Raw genomic sequence first — 13,204 nt, 5'->3', positions numbered from 1 at the left:
TATCTGCTTAATAAAATGCTATTTTAATTTTGTTTTTCTTCTTACGAAATTATACAATTATTGTCAGTCGATTATCTAACCTGAGAAAAGGCCACCTTCTCACATTTGGTTTCTGTGGTCCATATTCCGCTAAAAGTAACGCTGCCATGCGTTAACATGGGTTTGTCCTGGAAAGCTACCCAGTTGATAATTCCAGTGTCATTTGTAGAACCTGTTGCACGCGAACATAACTGAAATCCAGCTGTACTAATGGACTCTGCCCACACTGCAGACGGTGAATGAACAACTGATGATTGATCTTCGTGGCTTAATGATACAAATACTCGAACCTGAAATGCGTCAGGTAGAAATATGCATTAATGAGAAATCAAGACAAGATAAGACAATATTTATTTGGGTCTTATACCACCTGATGCATCGACTGTTTACCAAACAATTTAAAATTACAACCTTTTATGTTATAACATCATATATAACAAGTTGTTACAAATAGCGATAGTTAGTAAGCAAAACTGCCACCCTTAATTGACACCTCTGGCACCCCTCCCCATCCCCCAGTCCTGGTCCTATTCCAAAGATTAGATATTTTCCAACCTAAATTTATCGTCAGATTCCTCTGACTTTTTTGTTTTGTTTAAAAACACACTACGCATTTTAGGGATTATGGAGCACTTGAATATACCTATGCGCACTAAATTCGCTGAGGTGCATAACATCATAAAAGCCACAATGACATTGGCAAATCAAAATTTGTTAAGAAGATAGTTTCTAAAGAAGCTTATTGCGGTCTGCTTCTATTAGAAAGTTTTCGCGAACCCATTAGAGGAAGCCACTTTATAATTTCTTTAGTAGGTTTTACTTACGGTTCCAGATCCACTAAACGTTTGCGGAAATACCACGTTAGTGCAGCGTGGCAAGGTACAATGTTGTGGCGCCTCACATCCACTGTTGCAATTCCATCCTTGACGCGTCTCTGATGCGTTTAGTTTGCCAACTTGATACGAAGTGCCTACAACAATATCAATAAAATAATGTTACACTGTATTATTATTATTATTATTATTATTATTATTATTATTATTATTTTCACTGTATTTAAGTGTAAAATGGGCCAAAACATAACGGGGCTCGATGGTGCGAGAGTGTGATGTGCAAGGGGACGTGAATACAGAGAGACGGGAGAGTGACTGTATAAGAATAGCGCTTTCCACTATTACCAAAAATACGTTTCGTCACCTTAGACCCCCGCGTGACTCAGACAAACTTCGCTTTCTACTGCAAGGCTTTGTATCGGAAACATGCGTTTCCGACATGAAAATTGTTCATGAAATTGGCAGTGAGCGTTGTTAAAATGTTTTTTGAGCATAATTCCAACATATAAAAGGCACTACTGCTATAGGGATCAAAACCTTGTCTAGTAACTCAAATAAATGGTTAAAATCAGAAAATAAAGCGACTCGATCAAAGAAGGTTACTGAAATCGGTCCCTAGCTCTGTGTCTTAGGCAGAAAGCAGCGCTATACACTGAAACATGACATAACACTATTGGCTGTGTAATACTCCAAAACCGAAATTGCTAAATAGAAAATCGAGTTTGGATGTACTTCTCGCAAGCCTGTGACAGAATATCTAAGGGATCCTAAGGTGAAAAGCACACCAACATTAGCACAAACCGGAAATTGTATAAGTTTGTTCTGTTGTTGTGCGGCCAGGTAGAGCACATGAATCCGGGACGAATACTTTAGTACTTTATACTGTTTATATCCTGTAGTACTAAGTAGCGTAACAAGCACTCGAAAAAAAATTGAGCAACCCTTGCTTATAAATTTAACCAAATTCACCCTTTCATGCACAGCTATGAAACCCTGCTCTCCACACATTTTAACATAATTTTACCCACAGGATTATATGACGCCGCATGAGAAATAAAACCCCCCATCTGTACAGTTTTTCCCATGTTTAACGCTGTCTTGGTAGGCGTTGATTATTTTTAAGAATATTTATTATCGGATTTTGTTTCCTTTAACGATAAACATCTTCAAAGACGACGAAAATTTGTTGCGGACGTGACTTTCCATACTAAACTCTTACACTGGTCAGGTTTAATGTCTGAGTCAAAGCAGGGACCAGAAATTTGTGACGTCATTAGTAGAAAGCGCTATTGAAAGAACACAAAATCGAGAAAATATTACGTGCTGTTCGTGTGGGTCTCTCAGAGGCACCGTCAACAGCGTCGGAAATTTCAAATTCTCCCATAACGCACTGTTACTGAGTAAATCCTTGTTTAAGTTTCTCGCGTTTTTTCCGCTTATTATATAAAGTGCTTAAATTCAGCGGCTAGCCTTATCTAATCTTAGGCCAAGTCAAGATATTAGAATACTTAATACAAATAACTTGCCCTCTTCTTTCCTATCTGTCGAATAGCGTTCTGTTATCGCTTCAATTTATTTTTTGTTTTTTTCCTTAAAGCCTCAGGGCAGTTATAACGGCTATTAAAGCAGGGATTAAAATAGATTTTAAAATTGATCCTCCTTTAACGTCGTTCTTACTATCGATTCGGGGATGATACTGTTTCAATTGCTGGGGCAAAAGAAAAGGCCTCCTGTTGAAGGCGTTTTTTTTTTTTTTTTTTTTTCTCGCCAACCTTTGGTTCTCATTTCTGGGAAGTTTTGAACTAGACCAGACTGTAACTAAAACACATCGTCGTTCCAAAATTAACTAAAACGGGCTAACGAAAAAATAAAAACTCAGTTTAACAAACTGGCACCAGTTTTTTATGTGTCTGTCTTCCCAGTTGATATCAAAGTAATATATCAAACATGAGACGTAGTGTTTCATCACTAGATGAAACACCGAGAAGAGAGTTGAAAATACGACGCGCAGCGGAGTATTTTTGACGAACTTCGAGGTGTTTCATCTGGTGATGAAACACTGTGTCGAATGTTTAATATTTCTTCTCAAACAAAATCATTTTTGAAGGAGAAATTAAGGATGCAAAAATGAGCAGTTTTTCATCTGATATCCAAACACTCATTAAACATTAATTTCCTTTGAATTTTCTTTATGAATTATTAATGAGTTTGAGAATTGACGTTATTACACTTTGTCAAAGCATCCTTACGTCTTGCATAAGAGAGCAATTTGGCTATTTTTCTTAGTAGACAGAAGGTGGATCTCCGACGAAACTAATTCAACTAAAGAAAAAACATGCATCGAAGTTTGGCATTCGTTCAGCAAATGACCGCGTCTTGCATAAATAAAAATCGGATGTGTCTGTCCTCGTATTGACCATAAAAATTAGCCAATCAGCCTGCCAGAAATAATTTAGTGTAAAAATTATGAAGTTCAATCCAGTTGTCATTGCTTTTTTCTTTTCCTTCTGACCCAGCGTGACAATGACATGAGTAATAAATTTGTGAGGGTTAAATTGAAAGAGCTGTTATTACGACTCAAAAACTTTGCAATGAGGTTTAGCAAATTTTAAATCTATTTTTGCAAAGGACACTTTTGAGTTGGAGGTATCTTTGACTTAGGTGGTTTTCTGGACTTTCCTGCCGACCGGAATCCATTAGATCCGGCTGCACATTCTCATCTCGGCGCGAACTAACTAAAAAAAGACAATGAAAAAGAGAAAAAAAGAACATTTAAATGGAAAGACGGACCATCTATGTTTGCCCGAGTTTGTGAAACAAGCTCACTGACTCTGGTGAAATAGAGAACACCTGATCTCCCGCTAGCCTCGGTACACTTAATCACTAAAAATATTTCTTTACAAAATATTACAAATTTAAAATGTTTAAATACATCTTTTATAGTTTTCACTAACAGAGCATACTTTTAAACAAAATATAAGTCAGGATATCGACCCATGACAAAAAAATTAAATGAAAGAGCTAAAATTGGACACAATGTCGTTAACTTCCAGGGGGCTCAATCAAATGCTAGAAACCTTGCATATTAATTTTTTCAAACTACAGAAAAAAGCTATAGACGTAGAGTAATATTAGCTTAAAGAAATGTCACATTATTGTACCTTTTACAGTTGGAGCAAAAATCCCCAGATGAAGGAGAAATAAGAAGGTTACAAATTTTGTCAGCCCCATCTGCTGGATACAAGAAATGCAAGGCGATCGAGACACCTAATGAAGTTTGGGGCTTCAAAACATTCATTTTATAGTTGAACGTGTGGTAATATCGTGTTACTCAATAAACAAACTAGAGGTTTCAAGACCGCGTTTCAGCTAGGTATGCAATATTATCTTGCTAAGTTAAACGCTGACTGGATAATAAGAGCAAAGCACTTCAAAACAAAGAAGTCAGTTACTATAAGGTCAGAACACAAGAGTGCGGTATTGTGTGATAAGCTGATTTGCTCTTATGCCCAGCTCTGGTAAGTATATTGTTTTTATCTTTGCCTAAAAACTACAACAGAACCCCTTTGCATGCGCATCATCACGAACGTTACCCCCGGGGGTACTCCTTATAATGGCCTATACGGGGAAGCTCCGCCAGAAAGGGACCTTTTTTTTTTTGAGGCTTCAGGCCTATGTGAAATTGGGTAGGGATTTCACTCATGAGTCGAAGTATATGAAAGGGTAGGAAAATCTGTCATTTCGGTCTGCAAAATGAGGGCTTATAAAGGGCTTCAGAAGAATTTTGTGCCTAGGGAGAAAGTCGAGAAAATTTTCTGATTTTGTGATTTATCCAAACTTAAAAGACAGTGACTCTACAGCAGTTGAAGGGTTGAAAAGTTGAAACTAGGTATGTGAAAGGGGTACCATTTGTCAATGGAAGGTATACTAAAGGGGTATACACTTTTTCTGTCAAAAATGGTATATGAAATGGTGAGTACCCCCCCCCCCCCCCCTGGCTCTGAACGCAGTAAAATAACTGCAATATATATTTAATCTCATCCGTAGCATGACCCGACCTAAATAAATTAAAATGAATGGTGTTTCTGGCCGATAAGCAATGGAATCCGCTCAGATTCGTTTTAATTTTGTACAGGACGAAACCTTATACCATATACGGAACATCAAAGAAGCGAAAATGGTTGACAAGTTCGTTGTTTCAGCACATTATCGAATTCTTTTTGCATCTAATTAAATGAGGGATAAAAGTCAACTGCTGCTTCCTTCAAAATCCTGCGGGTGTGGAATAGCTCGCACAAAGGTGATTGCATTTTTTTTTGTTGTTGTTCTCTCTCTCTCTCTTATCTTACATTCCCACATTTCGAGTTGCTGTACAACGTAATTTCGCTCTCGAATTTCATCGTCGCTAGTAATAATTAATGGCTGATCGATCGGAAGTACAGGGAAACTGCTACTAAGCGGACACCTTCGGGACCTTCCCTTGAGTCCGGTTAATGGAGGTTTGTCAAAATTGCGCAATGTTTGTTAACGATTAACATTCAACGGTTACTCTGTGCTGTGATTAAGTTCCATCCATGTTGGTTTCCTCCTAAATACATTGAAAACAATTTTTAGGCTATCCAGAGTACTTTTAGCTATCTAGAAATGCATTCTAAGTGGCGCTATAAAATTTGTATCTGTTCGGTCATCCTAGGAGAACTTAAGTCTTTTCGAAATTACAAGGGCTTGAATGTTATTTTTCCGAAAAATTTAGACGAAATTTGACGTATAACGAAAGTGAGACATTTTCTGATTCTTATAACGCCATCACATTTTTGAATCCGAAAATTTTAGGTTGCCTTTTATTCTACAAAATGTAATCTAACTTGGGAAGTAAATATGAAAATTAAGCTTCAGAAAATCGTAGGGAATTTATACGATATGTTTCGAAAATTGTACATAGCTTGTACATGAATGGAACGGTCATCTAGAAATTTTTAGCCGTACTCAAGTAATAGAAAATTCTAGGCAATATTGGCTTCTCCAAACAGATATTTTACAGAAAACATTCGTTGGGTGCCCCTGTTGAGGAAGCTGAGAAGCTGTGCTGTACTTTGCGCGAGACTTTTAGGTGAACTTTGATCGCGGATGACAATTATATTGCCGGATATCGGTCTAATCTACAGTTTATTGACAGCTAAATGCATTGATTTATCTTTACTTATCGACTACTGTACGTATTTCAAGGAAGTAATCCAACACTACTAGAGGTTTTGAACAATAGAAATTAGCCAAATACGATTTATTTTAGTGTCCGCGTCCGCTTAACAGAGGTGTCCACTGAATAGAGTTCTTTATAAAGGGAAATATAACACGCTAATTTCGGAACCCAGCTTGAAACAACATAGCATACAAATAGTTATAGAATTTGTCCTTGTTTTAACCCAACTATGACTCACTGTTTCAAGCAACGTCACAAGGTGCTTCCCGAGCAACTACAATTTCCCAACGTAGGCGTCAGAGATTTCAAAACTGATTTTCGATATTCCCACCTCACTAGTCCATTCTGGGGAAATCCTTGTTAGTCAGTCTCTAGATCTTCATCTGCCTACTAATGTGCCTTACTCAAGTTCAGTGGGTGACAAAATCTTATACTATAAATCTCAGGGAACAACATGTCTTTCCAGTTTCTCGAAATAATTCAAGCAGTTCAGAATCTTATTAAAATTTTATTTTACTTTAATTCCTTCCACTCAGAGGCTAGGGCAGACATATATGACAGAAATGATTTTCTAGAGATTACACTGACAGATTTACTTCAAGCAAATCGAGAACTTTGCAATGGTCAACAAGTTTTGAATACCATTTCTCAACAACTAAGAAAAACTATTTTTATTAGTTCTAGCTCCAAACCAAGGTAAATTGCTCGCCATTCTCGGCTTCGTAACGGGAACCTATATGGAGGTCCTGCAGATCCTTATTTCTTACATGTAAGAGAGTAAGTTATCGCTATCATTCCGTGGTGACTGCTTTCGCGTTGAAACTAGTGGCGAGCAACTCTTAGAAAAGCAAAAAAATCGAAAAAAATACTTTTATATTCAAATGAAAAAGACGAACGTGTGGGCTGACTCCCGGTTGGCAAGCCAAACTCACTTGCAAAATGGAAATCTGAGCTCCACCTACTATCCCATCGGCAGTACACTTTATCACCGAAAATAATCCTTTAGCTTCTACACTGAAATAAAGCAATTTTATAATGTTTGACGACATTTTTTTAGTTTTCAATGAATATGCTTATCAATTTGAACGAGACTTACGTATTACCAGCGAAAAACAAGGCTATTATTGCACAGAATGGTTTATGTATTCATGTATTTTTAAAAGGTCTAAAGATTTATCATAACTTCTGTGTTATGTTAAGGTTATGTGCAAAATTTTGGATAAATCATTTCGACCTCCAGAAAAAAAGGAAGGTACTGATGTAAAGAAACTTCGCAATGATGTATACCGTTTACAGTTGGAGCGAGAATCCCCAGATGTAAGAGAAATATAGAGGTTAAAATCTTGTGAGCCCCATCTGCTTGATACAAGAGTTGAAAAATAGAGACACCTAATGAACTGTTGGGCTTCAGTCCAAGTGATAAGCTCCTTAGACCCCAGTCGTGTTGCTCATATCAATAAACAAAGGGTTATAAGACTGCGTTTCAGCTAAGTATGCATGCATTATATCCTCTTGTTAAGTAAAACGGGGATTGAATAGTAAGAGCAAAGCACTTCACTTGAAACAAGAAAGTCAGTTACTATAAGGTCAGAAAGCAAAAGAGCGGTGTTGTGTGGTAATGAACCCTAATGCCAAGATCTGGTAAGTATTTTATCTTTGCTAGTGCTTACAAACTAAAACGGGCGTATATACTCCTTGGCATCATCATGAACATTACCCCCGGGAGGGTACTCCCGAAAGGGGTACCGTTTTCAAGTTTCAGGTATCATGAAAGCCCAGGGATTTCACTGATTAGAATATAGTTGGAGGGAGAATTCCCAGGTGTAGGAGAAACACGAATGGTAAAAATTTCGTAAGCTCTATCTACTGGATAAAAGAGTTGGGAAATCGAGACACCTAATGAACTGTACGTGTGGCTTCTAAGAATTCGTTTTATAGCTGAACGTGCGGTAAGCTCATTAGACCTATCATGTTGCCAGGCTAAGTATGCAATATCCTCTTGCTAAGTATAAATAAAACCTTGATTCGATAATAAGAGCAAAGCACTTCAAAATGAGCAAGTCCGGTAATTTTTGGCCAGTATACATGTAAGATCAGAACACGAGAAAAACGATATTGTGGGGGACTTTGTGCTCATTAATCCTTGCCAAGATCTGTCAATTTATCCTTGCTTAACCAAAACAGATCTCCTTTTATTACGCACATTACATTGAACATATGCACAACTTAATAAAATTGTAAAAATGGTTTAATATAATCGGTAGCAGTACAGTAGCAAGTACTACAGTGGAACCTCGCCCTACAATCACTCTGTTTACACGGCCACCTTGTTTATACGAACATATTCTTCGACCCAAACGTAAAAATCACTAAGTTCACTCTTCATAACAGATTTTATTTTTTTGTTTTATTTTTTTTGCACTATTTACGTATAGTTTACATTGGAATTTTACTTTGTTTAAGTACCTTACGGAACAATGTCAGAAATAAAGATAACAAGAAATTAAGGAATTAAGATGTGCGCAGTGACCAAAGTAGCTAATGCTTCCGGGTTGGTTACTATGGTCGGCCATTTGTTTCAAAATTATGACACGATATACGTGCGTTTTTTTCCCACGTATACTTGCACTCTTCCCCGCTACATGATATACGTGCGTTATTTTTGCCACGTATACTTGCGTTCTTTCCTGCTTTGAGGGGTTTTTATTCCCAAGTATATGACCATTTTCTTACATTCGGGCATATATGCGCACAAAAAAGCCCATATATATGCGTTGCAAACAAGCATGTGGTATATGGGGTTCACAGTAAGCCGTCGTATAAGAGGCACCGAATTATACCGTCGGCAAAAAACTCCTTCATGTACGATGGAGCTGAAAAGTAACTTTAGTTTGAATCAAACATGGCCGTAGTGGCCGTGGCCGCGGCCGCGGTTATATCATTTCTTTGTCCGAGCCTTTTAAGTTCATCTTTTAGACAAGGACGAAATTCGAAAATCATTTGATAAGGGGACTGGGTGCTAGTAAAAAAAGCTGTTTATTTACACTTTAAATAAATTATTCAACAAAGCCCAGGCACAGATGTCTAGTTGCTTATCTAGGGACATGTTTGGTTGCAATTTCTTTGATTGGCTGCTATTATAAAATGGTGCCATTTCTATTTAAGTTTTTTTTCGCGTAAAATGGCCGTTAAAGGTCACGTGACCTAATTTACATATTCTTTTACTCGGAATCGCACAAACTTTTGAGAGTCCTTAATCCTCAAAATATAGACCACCCCTCGACTTTTCGGGGAAAATTGAAAAAACACCGAGTATGCCTTAATTTCCTTGAGATTGCTTTTACTGTTTTGCCGTCCTTGTAATCCTACAACAGTTTTTTTTTTTTTTCAAACACATTTACAGCTCTTTCAAAGTAACATTTCCCTGGTACCAATCGACAGATGGATCTTGCACGGCTTTCAGGTGTTAATGATGACATACGGGCACCCAACGATCATTTCTATTTTTAAATTCGTTAGAAGTGTCTCAGATGGTTTTCTCTTAGATTTAGAAGCCTGTTTGATTAATTTGAAGCTGCCCTAAAAACTGTTGATCTGTACTTTGGTTGTTTTGAACGTTTTAGATGGCTATCCTGATGGGTCCTGACGACTAAGTGCGAGGACATGGTCATAGGAGTAACTGTCCTTTCATAAGCGACGTTTTGTTATACCGAAATTTTCAGAAGACTTTTTTGTGACAATTTTCTCGATATCATAAATGGTAATAAAATATGAACTGGCAAAAGTCTCTGCAAAACGTAGGAAGGTTAGTAAAAAAACCAATAATAAAAGATTCCGCACATCTTAGGCGACTTTAACAATTATCCAGACAATTATCCAGCTACGTCGCAGAATAAAGTCGTTGGGTGTCCCTGAATAAGATGCAATCTAACTTCGCGCCATGAGCATTTCTTGAAACCGCCTGAGCCGCTAATGAGCAAAAATGGTGACATACCAATGGACTAAGGACTGGCTTACCATTCGTAGAAAATTGTACGAATCGCAAGGCTTCTTAGCCTCTCACGCAGGCGTTTTTAGGGGATCTCGTTTTTCACCCCTCCCCACAAAAGCCTGCTCAACCGAAAAGGGCATTCCTTTCCCATTGTTTTATTTGCGTGGTAAGTGACCAATTAACAGTTGTGCAATAGAAGTGTTAACAGGCTAAACGCGACTAAAACGTGACCTAAGAGTTACCGTTTTCTTTCTTTTCTTTCATTCGCTAAGGTTATGCAGTGAATGGAGTATTCTAAAATTTGACTAAATCTTATTTTTGCTGCTCTGAATCTAACATTTATTAGAGGTCAGAAAGCTTTCCCACTGTTTCTTGCAGATCTAGTAATTATCAGATTACCTTGCGGTCAAGGTCAACTTTCCAGAATTTGGAAAGTACAATGTGATTGGCTAAGCATGGGAAAGGAATGCTGTCTTCGGTTGAGCAGGCGTTTGTGGAGAGGGATGAAAAACGAGCTCCCCTAAAAACGCTTGCGTAGGAGGCTAAAGGCTTCTTTGAGAAATTGTATTCTTTTACCAATGGTAAGATTGGTGTGGGTGTTCTGGCGAATCCGTTAAATTAAAGGGTTAAGGCCACTCGAAAATGGCCTATTACGTGTATTTGATAAAGTTACGAGAGGAAAGAAAGAGCGCAGAGGAGTTACAGTCATTTATCTTTATAATGGACACTCTAGGGACCTTGGGTTAGTGTCCTCATTAGTGGGAGTCCGTAATAGGGGGAGTTTACCTCAGTCAAATGTCTGTAATTTATTTTTTTCCTAGGATTCAGAACCTGTCCTTATTATCGGAATGTCCGTTATAGTGGCCGCGGGTGTCCGCAAGACGAGAGTTGACTGTACTTGTTACATTGATTGCAGTAAAATTTTACAGTTTCAGGTGCGAATCGCCTTTGCTTACTGAGAATCGAACTGCATGAACTTGATTGACCGATCAAACCGGCGTCATGTGGTCCTGTTACATACCTGGTAAAATATTATCCAGTGCTTCGGAAAACCGCAAAAGGTAAGCTAACGTCTTATGACCTATCCTTTAATCAGATGTCTACCTTGGGAGCTTGCCACTCGAGGAGACGGCTGAAATTCAGTCTGACCTATTTCAATGATGAATTGTTTCCTGTGGTTTTTGTTTTTGACAGGAATTTAGTTTGTCTCTGATGATATGCTTTTTAACCTTTTCTTTGGCTCTGAGTGGGGGACCAGGACGTTTATAAGATAAACTTGTTCTGGAAAGAATTAACCTGAGATCAGGCTCTATTTTCGTTTCGCTTTGATGAGAATCGCTAGAATTGGGCCTGATCTCAGGTTAGGAAAGAATCTGCTGCACTCTTCCAGAGTCTGCGAATGCACATGATTTTTTATATTATTTGTTGTATGTTTGAAATAAATGAATTGTAGCTGGTGCTATCTTTTTCTGTGTTTTAACTTAATTTTGTTTTGGCCGATTGCCACATTACGAATCAAAAAAATTGTTAAACTTCACTGATTTCTAAGAAGAAAGGTTGAACACAGGTTTTTCTTCTCGTTTCAGGTGTATTGCAAACCAGAACGCTCTTTATTCGAGGTGTTATTTTCCAGGAAAATTGCCGATTTACTACACATGCACGGAATAAGCTAATTAAAGCTAATAAGTGCCTTTTTATACTGAGATCGTTAATAAGGAGGGAGGATTATACTCAGGCAGGTAGAATTAGACCACCTGTTTCAAAGTCGTTATCCCCGATTTGACGTTATTACAAGACACAAATCTGGTCAAAGAACGATCAGATTACTCCTATGTTAATCGAGTAATCTTTAAATACAACTAGCTAGCTTTGTAATTGGTATTTTCTAAATTAGATAATAAATTTTAGATTTTTTTATTATTATTTCAGTGTAATTTAGCTCTGTAATTATTACAATGTCACTTAGTCAGTCAAAATGGGAAGTTTTGTCACATAAGGGACGGACCATTAGAAAACCTATGGGGGGGGGGGGGGGGGGAGGGCGTGCGAAGTACAAAAAAATATTCGCGCAAGGGAAAGGTAAATGAAAAATAATTCATGAACGCCAATTAACCCTAAAAAATATTCATGCTATGGCTTAAAAAAAAAAATTCCTTACAAGGAATTTGATAACGAAAAAAAAATTCCTGCGGCTCGAAATTCCCTCCGCCCCCTAACTTTTCTAATGGTCCCTTCCTAAGATATGTAGTTTTTATCTTTAATGAATTAATAATTAACAATTATTCGCCGAAGGCGAAGTTAATATTTCGTCTCGGGGGTTATTCTACAATATTAACTGAGCCTGAGGTAAATAATTCTTTTAGCATATTCACACGAAGTGATCTCAGCAGAATCAGAAAGGAAACCTTAAAAAAAAGGATTATTTTGATTGACGGGTGAATTCATGCGTGAACACGAAGCCGTAAACAGTGGATGCGCAAAAGTTAGATCTTTACAGTATCTTCAAACATGGCAAATGATAGTTTTAATCTTTTTGTATCGATTTTCGTAAGCAAAAAGCATCAACGGTTTAAAAGAAAACGCCGAAAATCTAAATTACTACCAATTCTGAGAAGAAAAGTAGAGCTTTATTTGTTTCTGTCAACTCACCGTGAATGAGAAAGTTTTTTTTATTTTTTGTCGCTTCCTCCAATGCTGTCAACAGCGGCTACGATCAAGGTGAGAGTTGTTTATCTACAGTGTTCTTTGCCTTGTTGACTTTCTGGCATGTACAATTTTCGAAAATATTTGCCCTCCTTTTTTCTCCATAAATTAACTTCTATTTATAGGCAAAATTGGTCTTGAGAGAAAATCCCGAAGTCACAAAACAGTGACAAAGCCGCCTCGTTTTCCTCTGTAGGGGTAAACATAGCTTCGAGAGTACAAAAAGCCAGCTACAGTAAACCACTTCACAATAAATCACGCTGTTTAAACACCATGAAGTCTTTTCTAACCTTCAAAGTCATCAACACTTGGATATTTTTGTATTTTCAAAAAGCTCTTACTATCAAACTTTGGCAAGACACCCGGTTCACGACAGCGATTTTGTTCTGCTTTATATTCACCGCCAAGCGCGGTGAATATAATGTCATAGTCCGAGAT

At 37.6% G+C, this 13,204-nt stretch overlaps 1 protein-coding gene across 2 annotated transcripts in view; it reads right to left on the bottom strand.

The window, feature by feature from the left end:
- Positions 1-4,150, bottom strand: part of LOC140921542 (uncharacterized) — a 471,050-nt gene extending 466,900 nt beyond the window's left edge. For both annotated transcript variants that reach the window (XM_073371551.1, XM_073371556.1), the window contains exons 1-3: positions 4,034-4,150; positions 864-1,009; positions 81-329 (exon numbers count right to left, since the gene is read on the bottom strand). In XM_073371551.1, coding sequence (XP_073227652.1) covers positions 81-329; positions 864-1,009; positions 4,034-4,103 — 465 coding nt within the window. In that variant the 5' untranslated portion in view covers positions 4,104-4,150. The remainder of the gene's footprint in view (positions 1-80; positions 330-863; positions 1,010-4,033) is intronic.
- Between the last annotated feature and the right edge of the window lie 9,054 nt (positions 4,151-13,204).

The sequence above is a fragment of the Porites lutea genome, chromosome 1, assembly GCF_958299795.1.
Source record: "Porites lutea chromosome 1, jaPorLute2.1, whole genome shotgun sequence".
Lineage (NCBI taxonomy): Eukaryota > Metazoa > Cnidaria > Anthozoa > Scleractinia > Poritidae > Porites > Porites lutea.
Note: the sequence above shows the minus strand (reverse complement) of the source record. Positions and strands in the feature narration are given on the sequence as shown.